General features: G+C 40.9%; 1 protein-coding gene across 4 annotated transcripts in view; it reads left to right on the forward strand.

The window, feature by feature from the left end:
• The window catches only part of abcc9 (ATP-binding cassette, sub-family C (CFTR/MRP), member 9), a 95499-nt gene that overhangs the window by 20356 nt on the left and 59571 nt on the right, over positions 1-15572 (forward strand). For all 4 annotated transcript variants that reach the window (XR_004555965.1, XR_004555966.1, XM_034131430.1 and 1 more), the window contains exons 9-17: positions 5312-5344; positions 6088-6252; positions 7574-7729; positions 9333-9467; positions 10869-11031; positions 11745-11785; positions 11914-12056; positions 12696-12804; positions 13232-13339. Coding sequence is in view for 2 of the 4 variants with exons in the window: in XM_034131430.1 (XP_033987321.1) it covers positions 5312-5344; positions 6088-6252; positions 7574-7729; positions 9333-9467; positions 10869-11031; positions 11745-11785; positions 11914-12056; positions 12696-12804; positions 13232-13339 (1053 nt within the window). In the remaining 2 variants the exon portion in view is untranslated. The remainder of the gene's footprint in view (positions 1-5311; positions 5345-6087; positions 6253-7573; positions 7730-9332; positions 9468-10868; positions 11032-11744; positions 11786-11913; positions 12057-12695; positions 12805-13231; positions 13340-15572) is intronic.

Below are 15572 nucleotides of genomic sequence, written 5' to 3' on the forward strand. Positions count from 1 at the left end.
GGCTATTTCATCGTTATCAGAAAATGACCGTATAGAGGCGTACACACAGAGCCGTTTGCCCCCCCAGATCTATCCACCTTGGGACCCGTTATCGTTTGCGGGGTCCGTTTCTATCGTTTTGTTTTACGGCCTCGTGTAAACGAAAGGGCTATACGCAAGAGAAACTATGCTGCAGATACAACCCGTATCGTCCTCGTGTAAACGGGGTCTTAATGCTCCAAATGGCTTCAGTATATGCCGACAGCTGTGAGATATAAAAGGACTGATTTGATTGAAAACTACCGTAGAAATTGATGAGCTAAGTGCGATAAGAGGGTCGCATTTGAACAGCCTGTGGTGATCTAAAACTGAGACTCAGATGAGAAATGTAAACGTCATTAATTTTCTCTCCTGAGGAATCACTTTGGATATTTAAACCTGTGTCTCTAGAGTCTAGACCAGCGGTTTTCAAAGTGTGAGGCGCGCCTCCCCTGGGGGGCGCCAGAGAGCTTCAGGGGAGGCGCAGCGTGAGGAAAAAAAGAACGAGAAAAAGATTAATAAAGTGACACTTGCCCACTTTTGGCTGTCTGTGGAGACCGAGTTCCCCCACCTCGCCAAAAAGGCTGTAACAGTGCTCATTCCCTTCACCTCCACCTACCTGTGTGAGTGGGGGTTTTCCGCATTGACTTTGATCAAAAGCAAGTACCGGTCAAGGCTGCAGCCAGAGGATGATCTGCGTTTATTCCTGCGAGCATCAAAGACGCAGACTCATTGTTCCCACTAAAGTAGGGGTGAGTGTAATAAGGAGGCAAAGTTGACGTTCAGTGTGTTGCCGGGAGCATATAAGCATATATATATCCACGATGTTGAAAATGTTAAAAATGTTAAAAGAAAATATGTGTTACGGGTCGTGCTGCAGCTAGATTTGCCTGTCCTCTGTAAGAAGGTGTCGGCGACTGACATGCAAGGAAGAACGGCTGTCCACAGGCTGTTCCAACTTTAACAACTTTATTAACTTCCAAGGTAGTGAATTGAACATGCAATTGTAATTGGGTGTGCGGTATATTTTCAGGCACGCACACGCATGTTCCACAACACACAAACTGAACAACACTCAATTGTCCGATCACTACCAGTGTCCTTGCGATCTTGTAAGAACAAGTGTACGTTACTGATGCAATATGGTTGAGACCAGTCGGGCTTATTCTAGAGGGGTGCAAGGAATAGTCCAAGTAGTGGGGGAGTTTTATACAATATGTTTAAAACATAAAGATACAAAGGTTTAAAAAAGTTATTGTTTAATGTTTTAAGGAGGGGACGCTACTCAGCCAATCAAATCGGTGCAGTCAGTGAGTCAGCACGATAGATTCAAACACACACAAGAGGAGAGAAACTAGTGATGGGAATTCCGGCTCTTCTTGGTGAGCCGGATCATTTGGCTCGGCTCACCAAGAAGAGCCGGCTCTTTCGGCTCCCAAACGGCTCTTCAGTTTACCACATATTATACCTTTTATAATTCAATCAAATGTAGCCTTGTTTTGACTAATGATTTATATGTGTACACATATCACTTAAATTATTCAATACATCCTTTGTACTGAAGTATTCAAAAGTAAAAATGACATGTTTAATATCAATTATTTGATGTGGCCAATTGTTTTCATTGCATTTACAGACCCTTGTATCTCTCTGATACCACCCAATGAATGCACAGACTTGCTTGTAGAACCACGCTACACAAAGCAGATAGCAACACCTATAACAAAACCCGAGGTGACAGGGCTTTCAGTGTTGCAGCTCCTAGACTGTGGAACAGCCTCCCAGTACATATCCGGACTGCTGAGTCTATTGAACTTTTTAAATCTCAGCTAAAAACTCACCTCTTTGCACTGGCTTTTAATACTAGTTGAACATTACATTTTTACATTTGTATGTGTTTTTTTTAAAATATTTTTCTAGTTATTGTGCTTTTTATCATGTTTTTAATTATTGTTTTATTATTGTACTCCCATTGTGTTATTTAATATGTATTGCCTGTACAGCACTTTGGTCAACTGAAGGTTGTTTTAAATGTGCTATATAAATAAATAAAGATTGAGATTGAGATAAAAACGTAAGCATAGACATTTTAAAAAAGGGGCTACTGTATCGACATTTTAAAATTATATTTAAAGAAAAGGCCCTGACAAAACAGCAGGGCTCTATTTCAGTAGTAACTATAGAAAAAAAGACAGCAACAGCTGACATCAAATCTTTGCTGAGCCCAAGGATAATCATAAATAAATAACATAGTGAAAATAAATATATTGCAATGCTCAGTACAGCAGCATCCAACCGTCTCTAATCATAAAAAAACATAATACAAATAAATGTATTGCAATGCTCAAAACAGCAGCATCCAACAGTCTCTAATCCTTGGATATTACATGTCACTGCATGCATGCACGGAGCAGCTGTAGCGCGGAGATCATATCATTCTGTCTTGTATTACTTAACAACAACAAAATAACAAAAAAAAACGGCTCGTTCGCGGGTGCGAGCCGGCTCCCGTCGTTCACTTAAAAGAGCCGGCTCTTTGAGCCGGCTCGTTCGCGACCGACACATCACTAAGAGAAACAGTCGGAGTAATTTCAAATGGCGAAAGGTAGACAGCGAAAACAGAGCATTTAATGACATTTAATGACATTTTCTCTTACTGGACCTCTTTGAAATGCAATTGAATACTCCTGCATTATAGCAACAACAACAATAATGATAATAATAATAATAATAATAATAATAATAATAATAATAGCAATAATAATTGGGAGGGGGGGCGCGGCTGTTCTTATGTTCTCTGAGGGGAGGCTCACCTTCCCACACTTTGAAAACCCCTGGTCTAGACTGATGTTCCTGAAGCCGTCAATGCGACCAAAGTTGGATTAAAGCGTTTACTCAATTACAGTTGAACCCAAATCAACTCCAAATGATGACATCATGGGCTGTCCCACATTTCACCCTGATGTTGAAGCCAATGAATGAATGACTCAGTCCCAGTTTGATGTCACTGAGGCGTAGATCACAGTCATCATGTCACCACCTGAGTGTGTGTGACTGCATGTCTGAGTGTGTGTGACTGCATGTCTGAGTGTGTGAATGACGTGAGGATATGTCTGTAATGTCGTAAAGCCCTGAAATGACTTTACACACACACTTGTAGTTGCATTTGTGTTGACCTTTGGGTGAACTAACACACTTTATTTGGGTGGATGAACGCTTCTACCCAAACAGCTTTTGATATGTGGACCTTTGTTGAAGTAATGCATTCCTTAAACCTTACTCTGTCTCTCTCTTGCACTGTTTCGTGTTTTTTATTGTATTGTTGGAGACGCCTGGGACTTAATTAATGAATTGCCTGCACTACTGTCAATGTGCAGGCTTGCATCCTATGAAATGAATCCTTTGAATATGACTTAATGAAACAAAAACATGCAAAGGACATTTTTTAACCGTTCTTTTATAGATATTGAACACTTAACCAAACACAAAAGGCACCAAAATCTTTATCAGTCTTTAAGCAAGTGTTTATCGCACACTAGTTGACATAATGAACAAAACAAAACGATAAATTGTGCAGCCCTTAAAGTTCATAAATCAACATCAGCTGGATCAAACTTGTAGCTATTAATACAATAACCTAAAAACAATAGTATCTTCCGATGGCGGCATAACAAAGCGGGTGCAGGGAGAGAGAGAAAGCAGAAGGTCCATTTGGCAGAGCCGATCACAGACTTCGACTCCTCTTAAATCAGCAGACGCTCCTGTAATGGCAGTGTGTTTTCATTCAGTCCATTTGGCTGGATGTTGTTAGAGATGTGAGAGGCTGTCCGGTCTTCTGCCTTCCTTTAAAGTGGGTATAATGGGCAGGAGATAAAGAGCAGAGCAGCGCTGCATGGCTGAGTGACACGGAAAATTCTCCACTCACATCACACTTTAAAACACACGCAGGCCTGCAGAGCATCACTATGGTTTTAACTGCTACTGATGTGTGGGTGTGTGTGTGTGTGGTGTGGGTGTGTGTGGTGTGTGTGTGTGTGTGTGTGTGTGTGTGTGTGGTTGGGTGTGTGTGTGTGTGTGTGTGTGTGGTGGGTGTGTGTGTGTGGGTGTGTGTGTGTGTGTGTGGGTGTGTGTGTGTGTGTGTGGGGGGTGGTGTATATGTGGGTGGGTGTATATATATATGTGTGTGTGTGTGCATGTGTGGGTGGGTGGGTGGTTGTATATATATGTGTGTGTGTGTGTGTGTGTGTGGGTGGGTGGGTGTATATGTGTGTGTGTGGGTGGGTGGATGGGTGTATATATGTGTGTGTGTGTGTGTGTGGTCGTGTGTGTGTGTGTGTGTGGTGTGGTTGTGTGTCGTGTGTGTGTGTGTGTGTGTATGGTAGGGTGGTCGTGTGTTGTGTGTTGTGGTGTGTAGTGTGGGTGTGTGTGTGTGGTTGTGTTTGGTGCTGGTGTGGTGTGTGTGTGGGTGGGTGGGTGGGTGGGTGGGTGTGTGTGTGTTGGGTGTATGGGTGCGTGGGTGTATATATATGTGTGTGTGCATGTGTGGGTGGGTGGGTGGGTGTATATATGTGGGTGTGTGTGTGTGTGTGTGTGTGTGTGTGTGTGTGTGTGTGTGTGTGTGTGTGTGTGTGTGTGTGTGTGTGTGTGTTGTGTGTGTGTGTGTGTGTGTGTGTGTGTGTGTATATATTCATTCACATGCTAAGAGTGGAATATATGGAAGGAATACTCCCTATGTTCGAATGTTACTTCTCTCTTGATGTATTACCTCAGATTGTATAGAAGTCTATGAGAAAATGTCCCTACTTTTGGCAGTGGCTCAGTCAGTAGGGGCTTGGACTGGGAGCCGTAGGGTCGCCGGTTCAAGTCCCCGACCAGACCTAAATATGGAGTGTGGACTGCTGCTTGGAGAGGTCCCAGTTCGCCTCCTGCCCTGCCGTGGTGCCCTTGAGCAAGGCACCGGACAACCCCCTTCCCCCCCTCACTCCCATTGCTCCCCGGGCGCTGTCCAATAGCTGCCCACTGCTCCTAGTACTAGACTCCTGGTACTAGGATGTACCATGTCATGTGTGAACTTTAAAGAGGGGTTCATCCCTCCCATTCTAATACTTCTCTCTTGATGTATTACCTCAGATTGTATAGATGTCTACAGTACTTCTGGCAAATCCAACAAATAGAATATTTGACAAATCCAGCTATACCCAAAAAGATTGAAAAATGATTTCAAATGTTTTTGATGAATTTCTGTTGTTTTCCTAATTTTCATTATGTTTCTTTTCTTCTTCTTTTACTTCAGGCATTGGAGGCGATGATGATTAGTGTAGCAAATGTGAGTTTATTATGTTTTTATAATTATGATTCTATATTTTGTGATTTTCTTATTCTGGATGTCTATCAAAAAAATGGTCATTGTGTGACAGCTGTTGCATGGAAAATAATAGAATGGAAACAATGTATAAACATATAAGAAGTTCAAGTTAGAGTGATCAATAAAAAGGTTTAAAACTAAATAAAATAACTATATTTATAGAAATGTAAAAAGTAATGTGAACGTTTCAAATAAAGAACATTTTATTAAACAATTTAGCAAATGTCACAAACCCAATTTCCCCTGGGATAAATAACGTTTTCTGATTCTGATGCCCTGCTCCATTCATTATTTTACCCTCAGTGGCTTATCGATAATTGCAAATTACTAGATACAAATTAGAATCACCTTTATTGTCATTGCACAGAAATGCATTAAGCATCTAACCAGAAGTGCAAAACAAGTACAATTCAGTGTTTGTCGTAGTATAATATAAATACAGACAGTATGAACACTATGAACACTATAAGGAGGTATAAACAATGAATGCACTATAGATCAGGTTTAAAAAAAGACAGTATATCACCTGTTTGTGTGTGTGTGTGTGTGTGTGTGTGTGTGTGTGTGTGTGTGTGTGTGTGTGTGTGTGTGTGTGTGTGTGTGTGTGTGTGTGTGTGTGTGTGTGTGTGTGTGTGTGTGTGTGTGTGTGTGTGTGTGTGTGTGTGTGTGTGTGTGTGTGTGTGTGTGTGTGTGTGTGGTTACAGAACACTAAAATGGACGTGTACTTCATACCGTCCACCGAGCTGCTTCAGAACCCCTCAGTTCTCGCTGTTCTTCTCTTCCTGGCGTTGATCCTGCAGAGGACCTTCCTGCAGGCGTCATACTACGTTACCATAGAGACCGGCATCAACCTGCGCGGAGCCCTGCTGGTGAGTGAAGTGAAGCATTGTGGGTATTTAACTCGAGACGCTTTGTTTACCCCATGCTGAGGTGTTGCTGTGAAAAGTATTCAAGAGAATGAAATGAAACAGAGAGGACATTTTGCATCGTCCTGTTTTTGGAAATGGAGACATTTAATTAATCACTTCTGTTGAATGTGTCAAAGAGTAAGGACATTTATTTTAGAAGTTCTTACCTCTCTCTTAACGGTGCAGTGATTAATGGACAGAATATTGAAAAGTTTACTAGAAAATAAACCTGCATTTTGGATTAATACTGACAAGAAACGTCAGGAAAGTTCAAGTAAACAAAACCCTGACTAAAGAGGACACATCCTGCTGATGTTCAGGTGTATATCAGTATGTAGTGTCTCTACTTTAAAGAGTCCTCTCCTGCTGATGTTCAGGTGTATATCAGTATGTAGTGTCTCTACTTTAAAGAGTCCTCTCCTGCTGATGTTCAGGTGTATATCAGTATGTAGTGTCTCTACTTTAAAGAGTCCTCTCCTGCTGATGTTCAGGTGTATATCAGTATGTAGTGTCTCTACTTTAAAGAGTCCTCTCCTGCTGATGTTAAGGTGTATATCAGTATGTAGTGTCTCTACTTTAAAGAGTCCTCTCCTGCTGATGTTCAGGTGTATATCAGTATGTAGTGTCTCTACTTTAAAGAGTCCTCTCCTGCTGATGTTCAGGTGTATATCAGTATGTAGTGTCTCTACTTTAAAGAGTCCTCTCCTGCTGATGTTCAGGTGTATATCAGTATGTAGTGTCTCTACTTTAAAGAGTCCTCTCCTGCTGATGTTCAGGTGTATATCAGTATGTAGTGTCTCTGCTTTAAAGAGTCCTCTCCTGCTGATGTTCAGGTGTATATCAGTATGTAGTGTCTCTACTTTAAAGAGTCCTCTCCTGCTGATGTTCAGGTGTATATCAGTATGTAGTGTCTCTACTTTAAAGAGTCCTCTCCTGCTGATGTTCAGGTGTATATCAGTATGTAGTGTCTCTACTTTAAAGAGTCATCTCCTGCTGATGTTCAGGTGTATATCAGTATATAGTGTCTCTACTTTAAAGAGTCCTCTCCTGCTGATGTTCAGGTGTATATCAGTATGTAGTGTCTCTACTTTAAAGAGTCCTCTCCTGCTGATGTTCAGGTGTATATCAGTATGTAGTGTCTCTACTTTAAAGAGTCCTCTCCTGCTGATGTTCAGGTGTATATCAGTATGTAGTGTCTCTACTTTAAAGAGTCCTCTCCTGCTGATGTTCAGGTGTATATCAGTACACTGATATAGGTCTATGTCTGTGTTTCAATACCTAGGCGATGATTTACAACAAGATCCTGCGTCTGTCCACCTCCAACATGTCGATGGGGGAGATGACGATCGGGCAGATCAACAACCTGGTTGCTATAGAGACCAACCAGCTGATGTGGTTCTTCTTCCTCTGCCCCAACCTTTGGGCCATGCCTGTGCAGGTAACAGCACCTCCATGCATTCAATGTTCTGTAATGATGTCGCATTAACAACTTTAATGCTGTGTGAATGTAAACCTGATTTTTGTTATCGTTAATTTGTAAATTCAACATGTATATTTTCTACTTTCTTGTTTAATTCTAGTCTTTTTAATTTGTATTGTACAATGCCATGTCTTTTATGCTGCTGCAACACAACATTTTCCCAAATTGGGATCAATAAAGTACTTCTTATCTCATCTCATCTTATCTTATCTCATCTTATCTTATCTTAAATGCCTTTTGTAGGTAAGGAAAACATCCAAATAAAATATGGAGCTGGGGAAGGGAAAATAATCCTGAGGTTAAAGTTTTATATTAACAAGATAAATGAACAATTTAAAAACATAAAATGCATTTTTTTGGGTTAAGATATCCTCCTAAGATCCCCTTAAATCCCCCTTAACCCTCCTATTGTCTTCGTCCCCCCCCTTACTTTGGTGTTCGCGGTCAAATTTGACCGGTCCTGTTTTAACTGCTATTACATTAACACAAAAACATTAATCATCACCAAATTTCATTTAACACCCTTTCAAACTGTACATATTGTATCAGACTACTGGTACACATGAACAACTGCTGTAAATATACAAAGAATAGACACTGAACATGTATTGCGTGTGCCAGGTGTGATCCATGTGGGGGGATGGGCACATAAGAGCGGGACATGTGTCAAATTGTTCTGTGTGTGTGTGTGTGTGTGTGTGTGTGTGTGTGTGTGTGTGTGTGTGTGTGTGTGTGTGTGTGTGTGTGTGTGTGTGTGTGTGTGTGTGTGTGTGTGTGTGTGTGTGTGTGTGTGTGTGTGTGTGTGTGTGTGTGTGTGTGTGTGTGTGTGTGTGTGTGTGTGTGTGTGTGTGTGTGTGTGTGTGTGTGTGTGTGTGTGTGTGTGTGTGTGTGTGTGTGTGTGTGTGTGTGTTTTCTCTGATCCGGATGGTTACTAATTCCTTTTCTTTATGGCGGTCATGTTTGACCTTGAACACCATGGGTGTTACAAAGTTGACTAAATCATCCAAAACTCAATGAAAGTGGTGATCAGCCATTTGATATGTTCAAAGGTCTACTGTGAAGGATATCATAAAGCCTTAATGCAATCGAATGTAAAACAAAAAAGTTATGATTGATGAAAGTAGTAAATGGGATTTGACCCGAAGACAACAGGAGGGTTAAGAGAAAAACCTTTTTTTCTTTTAAATGTGTGACTTTTGTTTTGAATATTCCGAGTTTTTTCCCCATGGCTCTGTGTGTTTTCTCAAGTTAACAAAATAAATAATAATATTTTTTTTGTCGAATAATCACATTTTGCAAGCATATGTGTCTATGATGTGATGAAAAGAGATACCCACCATTTTTAAGAGTGTGGAAATGTGTCCCTTAGATATGAGAGAAGTTCTGAAAATGCACATGTTAATCTAATATCTTTTCATTTTAGAGATTGCTAATTGCTTTTTATTTATTTGGAGACCTCAAAAAGGAGTCTAAGAAACATCTGAGTTATTTCCCCGTATCATTTATTTTATCCTGAAATGACCCTAATTCCCAATCTTCCTGTTTCCTCCTCTCTCTGCAGATTATTATGGGAGTGATCCTGCTCTACTACCTGCTGGGCTGGAGCGCTCTGGTCGGAGCGTCTGTTATCGTCCTGCTGGCCCCTGTCCAGTACCTCATCGCTACAAAGCTGGCAGACACTCAGAAAAGCACACTGGTGAGCGGCAGGCTTATATAACTGTGTTTATTTAAAAATGTTTCCAGAAATGGCAAAAGTCCACACATCCTTTACTCAAGTAGAAGTACAGATACTCGTGTTTAAAGATACTCTGGTGAAAGTAGAAGTACTGACTAAACTTCTTTCCTCAAGTAAAAGTAAAGAGGGCTTTGAAATGTACTTCAGTAAAAAGTACCCATAACTAGCAGCTGTTTTAAAGAGTACCTGACCTCCCTTTATATTAATAGAACAATAATGTCATTGTTAGCTAATGAATGTTTCCATGCTGAACAACGGCAACATGACAACGTTTTCATTGGTCCCTCTTCTTTAGAGAAGACCAGGAAATGATGGATACACGGATCGTGTTCAAATCAATAGAAGATGGACCTTTATTAATCCCCCGAGTGGGAAATTCAGTTTCCACTCTGTCGTACACACACATGCCTTTTCATACAGGTACATACAGTACACACTTTTTACATCATGCACATACATATACAAATACACACACACAGTTATATGCACACATGCACATGCAGTTGAGAGGTCAGAGCGGAGGCAGCCAGTCTAGCCGGCGCCAGTGAGCAGTTTGGGGTTAGGTGCCTTGCTCAAGGGCACTTCGGCAGTGGCCCAGGAGGTGAACTGGCTCCTCTCCAGTACCAGTCCACACTTATTTTTTGGTCCGATCGGGACGTGAACCGGCGACCCTTCGGTCCAAAGTCCAAACCCCTACAGACTGAACCACTGCACGCAATGACTCTAAATAATAATGATCACGCCACCAAACACAGATTCAAACTAAAGTAACCAGCCTGTTTGTAAGAAGTAGAAAGTACAGGTATTTGTGTTCAAAATGTAAGAAGTAAAAGTAAAAAGTCGTACTTAAAGGTGGGGGTAGGTAAGTTTGAGAAACCGGCTCGAGATACACTTTTTGTTATATTCCATGGAATGCTCTTAACATCCCGATAGCAATGAATATCTGAAGGGCTTTGACAAAATATTCATAAAAAAATGTCATCTGTGGAAGCCGTAGTACTGTAAAAAGCACGACCAATCATCTGAGCCGGCCCGGCTAAAATAACTGGATGGCCTACCTGCCTGTCAGCCTTCCATCGGGGCACAGACTTATCTCGTGCCCTCATTGGTCATGTGTGCGTTCGTGTGTGTTGGAGGAGGGGCTCTGTAAGGAAGTGGCAGATTTTCTCCGGCTGTGTATTTTCAAATTCTAGCGATCTCGAGCTGGTTTCTCAAAATTACCTACCCTACCTTTAAGTACAGGAACGAAGTATTTGTACTCCACTACTTCCCACCTCTGCATGTATCATATTTCCTGCAGACTTCATGATGTAAACCCAGTATTTCACAGCCCTTTGTGACTTTATTTTCCTCTGCTTTCAGGAGCACTCTACAGATCGTCTGAAGAAGACCTCGGAGATCTTGAAGGGTATAAAGTTGTTGAAGCTTTACGCCTGGGAGAATATCTTCTGCGACAGCGTGGAGGAAACCAGAGGGAAGGAGCTCACCAGCCTCAGGACCTTCGCCTTCTACACCTCCATGTCCAGTAAGATGGAGACAAACACCTGAGTTTAAATGATGCTCAATGCAGAAAATAGACCCCTTTAGTCTCTATGGGGATTGGTAGAGAAAGACAGGACATGTGTATGGTGTTGCAGAGTTAGAAAATACACAATCACAACGGATAATATACGTGTAGGAAGACACACCATAATAATACATTTGATTTATAAAGGCGCCTTTCAAGGATCTCAAGGTTGCCGTACAAGGCTCACAAAACACAAGATAATATAACAATACAAACCGAGGACGTGTGATGTGATCAGGGTGAAGAGATATGTTTTGAGACATAATATGAATTCAAAACTGATCGCAAACTATTAGAATTACTTATAACTAAATGTAAAAAAATAATAAAGTAAATGTGACTTTGATGAAGTGTATTAGTCTGTGTGTATACAGGGAAATATAACGGCAGTCTTTTAGGCTTTAATTAGGGAAAAGTATTAATACTATACGGTAAAAATACTCCATTGCAAGTAAAAGTACTGCATTGATAAGTAAAAGTATTTAGATATGATAAGAAAAATGTACTCAAAGTACTTGGGAATAAAAGTAGTGAACACAAGCCTAATCAAAAAATAAATATATAAATAAATATGTATTATTTTCTTTTCTTTTATACAAATTATATTATGTTATTTTATATTATTATACATTTTCTTGATGTCTGTTGTCTCAAATTCTCTCTCTCTCCAGTCTTCATGAACGCTGCGATCCCCATTGCTGCCGTGCTCGCGGTAAGTCACTTTCACCCCAATAATTACTTCCCTTTTCTCCATTGTGCTGCTTCTTTCTGCTTCCTCCAACTATAATATGACACGTGAATACCAACAAGACTTACCGATCTTTACTTATTGTCTCGTAGACGTTTGTGATGTCTCATTTCCTGAATGAAAAAGGCCCCACTCCTCACGAGGCCTTCGCTGCTCTGGCGCTGTTCCACATCCTCGTCACTCCTCTCTTCCTGCTCTCCACTGTGGTCAGATTCGCTGTGAAGGCTCTCGTCAGGTGAGTGTGTGTGTGTGTGTGTGTGTGTGTGTGTGTGTGTGTGTGTGTGTATGTGTGTGTGTGTGTGTGTGTGTGTGTGTGTGTGTGTGTGTGTGTGTGTGTGTGTGTGTGTGTGTGTGTGTGTGTGTGTGTGTGTGTGTGTGTGTGTGTGTGTGTGTGTGTGTGTGTGTGTGTGTGTGTGTGTGTGTGTGTGTGTGTGTGTGCGTGTGTGTGTGTGGCCTAGCATTACTATACTTGTGGGGACCTAAATCTGTTTACACAGTCACGTATGGGGACTCGCCTCCCTTATGGGGACAAAATGGAGGTCCCCATAAGGGGAATCATTAATTTTAGGGTGAAGACTTGGTTAGGGTAAGGCACGTGTTGGTTATGGTTAAGGTTAGGATAAGTCTCCACGAAATGCATGTAAGTCAATGTTAGGTCCCCTGAAGTGATGTATACATGGTATGTGTGTGTGTGTGTAAATAAAACAGACGAAAGGCACCTGTAAGATCGTGTACATCCAACTGGATCCATCTTTTTCTCTATATACATATTGACGTGATCATTTTTTACTTTAGGATGGTTTTATCGTTTAATATATATGTGTGTGTGTGTGTGTGTGTGTGTGTGTGTGTGTGTGTGTGTGTGTGTTGGCAGTGTCGAGAAGCTCAATGAGTTTCTCCAGAGTGACGAAATCGGAGACGACAGCTGGAGGAACGGTGACATGTCTGTTTCCATGGAAGCAGGAAAGAAACCCTCAGGCGGGGTGAGTGTTAACGAGTTTTAATTAACACAATTATCTTCCACAGGTAACACCAGTTTTAATTCATATCTATGCAGGATTTCAACAGGAACATTGTGGTTTGTATTCAGTCTTGTTAATAGCTGATATCTGCAGATGATAGACACAGCTGAAAAGGGTTATTCACTTCTTTATATAATCCTTGAGTTCTTGGAACACCTTGTGGTTCTTCATGGTGTACAGGATGTTTTCTATGTGTCTGGATAACGTGTGAGCAGTGGGATTTGAACCTTCGGGGTTAAAATCCTCCGTCTCAGAGGGAACCCCCGCTCCACTTCCTCTCCCCGAGGAACTGAAGCGGATGCAGGAAAGTCTTCAGTTTAATATTTATTGCTAACTTCAAATCTCTCTCTCTCTCTCTCTGTGTGTGTGTTTTAATGTCCCCCTGAAGACCAAAGCCATGAACAGGAAGCAGCCGATACGCTACCAGATGGATAACTACGAGCTGCCGACCAGGCGACAGATGAGACCCACGGAGACGGAGGATGTGGCGGTCAAGGTCAGGGTCAAAGGTCACGTTTAGGGGAATGGTTAAAGGGGGGTAAGGATAGAGAAAGATTACAGGGAAAAAACTGCCATATATACTGTTAGAAAAATCTCACTTGTCACCGGCTTGAGCTTCAATCTCAGGATCCATGTATTTATTACCCTCTCAAGAATGGAAGTAGTCTTCACATACAGAGCATTTGGTACAACTAGTTCCTGAACAGTGTCCTTCACATGATGGAGGAATACCGGTTGTTCTCATGGATGTATAATAAGAACTGGATACAGCGTGGGAGGCGGGGTCTCGTTCTTTCCTATGAGAGCTGCTCATTGGCGCATGAAGACAAAATGGCCCAACTTTTGAGAGAGCGAAACGTCACAGATTACCCATCATACCTAGCTGTCGGAGCAGAAGTACCCGTATGTGCGCTCACAGCGCCCCTTAAGCCCCGCCCCCCGAGATCCCACTCTCGGCTCAGTAGAATGAATGGAGACAGAAAATAAATCTAGATTCGGCTTTTAGTGCATTTTACAACTTTAAGGACCGAATGATTCTAATAAGGGCTATAAGATAGTTAATACTGGGTAGTTTATTTAGTTTAAAAAAAAATTCCGCTGATTTACAGACGTTTCTTTCCCAATGTTAGTCAATGGGGAAAAGTCTGTCTGGGCCCAGTGACGTCACGGACTGATACGGAAATTGTAGTACCGCCGTTTGGACACAACGAATATTTTCCTCAGAGTCCGGCACACTTCCTGGAGGCTTGGTTCTTCTAGGTAATCATACATCCTGTCATGTACAAAATACTGACTTTTTCACAATATCTCAAAATTCAGATTTTTTTCCTCAAAATCTCAAAATTCTGAAATTTTCTCAAAATTCTGACTTTTTCAAAGATATTCGGACTTTTTCCTCAAAATCTCAAAATTCTGACTTTCTCAAAATTCTGACTTTTTCTGAATACTTAAAAATGTTAATAATCACTGGTCCCCGGCTTGAGCTTCAATATCAGGATCCATGTATTTATGATCCTCTCAAGAATGGAAGTAGTCATCACATACAGAGCATCAACTAGTTCCTTGTCAGCATAGGTGGGGGGATCTTTTTTTAAGCCATCTTATTGTAATCGTTTTCTTCGCCGCTGTTAGTCATTTTTGTAAGAAGTAGAACCAGGTTTTTAATAAAGTAGGAGTAGAAAACTTGATGTCAGACCCTCTGAGACTGTGATTAGAGGAACTAGAGATGAACTCAACTCTCCATACGACTGCTGGCACTTTTACGACCCCACATACTGATAAAGTTTAAGGAGACCTCAGGGGGAAAGACAGCTTTATATACAGAGGGGATAGAAGAGAGGGCAGTTAAGAGGAGGAAAGATACAATAACATAAGTAGGCCTCGTCGTTGGTTTAAAGTTTTTTTATTTCCAACACACCCAAACGTTGTCATGTAAGAAGACAATACTAACTAACAAACACGTGTGGCGCAGTGGATAGAGCCTTGGTCTGGGGTCATGTCATTGTGTCCCTGAGACACTTCACCCCAAAGTGCTCCTGTGGGGATTGCCCACAGTATTGAGTATGTAAGTCGCTTTGGTTAAAAAAAGCAAAAGTTCTTTCCAAAAAACAACAGAAATACATCATAAAATGACACTTAGAAAACAGACATTAAAAAGCCATGTACAAATGAATAGTGGTTGGTTTCAAAGTGGCATTTTAAAACCACATTTTCACAGATTTTTAAACATATTATTAGATTTTTTTGTACATGATTTGCTTCAATTATGTTCCTAGTAGTTTTATAATAATGCCAGATCTTTTCTTGACAAATTGGCACTTCTAGACAGTGGATCATATCATAAAAAAACACACTTTATGAGAAAGATATTAACCTTTTGATGCAACTACTGTAAGTCATAATTAAAAGGCAATTACCGATACACAAGCTAAATCGTGTATACCTGCTATAGCTCTTAAAGAAACATATTAACACTTTCAGGTGTGTTTTAAACAAGATTTAGTTATAAATGTATAAATAAAAGTCTTTAAAATTGTTAGTTGGGTTTAAACTGACACTATTTTTGCAGATATTTCTGTATTTATGCGTTTCATTTTATGGTCGAGGGTCGTTATTTTTTTATTTATTTAACCTTTATTTAACCAGATAAAAGCATTGAGATAACATCTCATTTTCAATGCTGACCTGGCCAAGAAGGCAGCAACGTTACACATAACACAGACATATAA

The sequence above is a fragment of the Trematomus bernacchii genome, unplaced genomic scaffold, assembly GCF_902827165.1.
Source record: "Trematomus bernacchii unplaced genomic scaffold, fTreBer1.1, whole genome shotgun sequence".
Classification (NCBI taxonomy): Eukaryota; Metazoa; Chordata; class Actinopteri; order Perciformes; family Nototheniidae; genus Trematomus; species Trematomus bernacchii.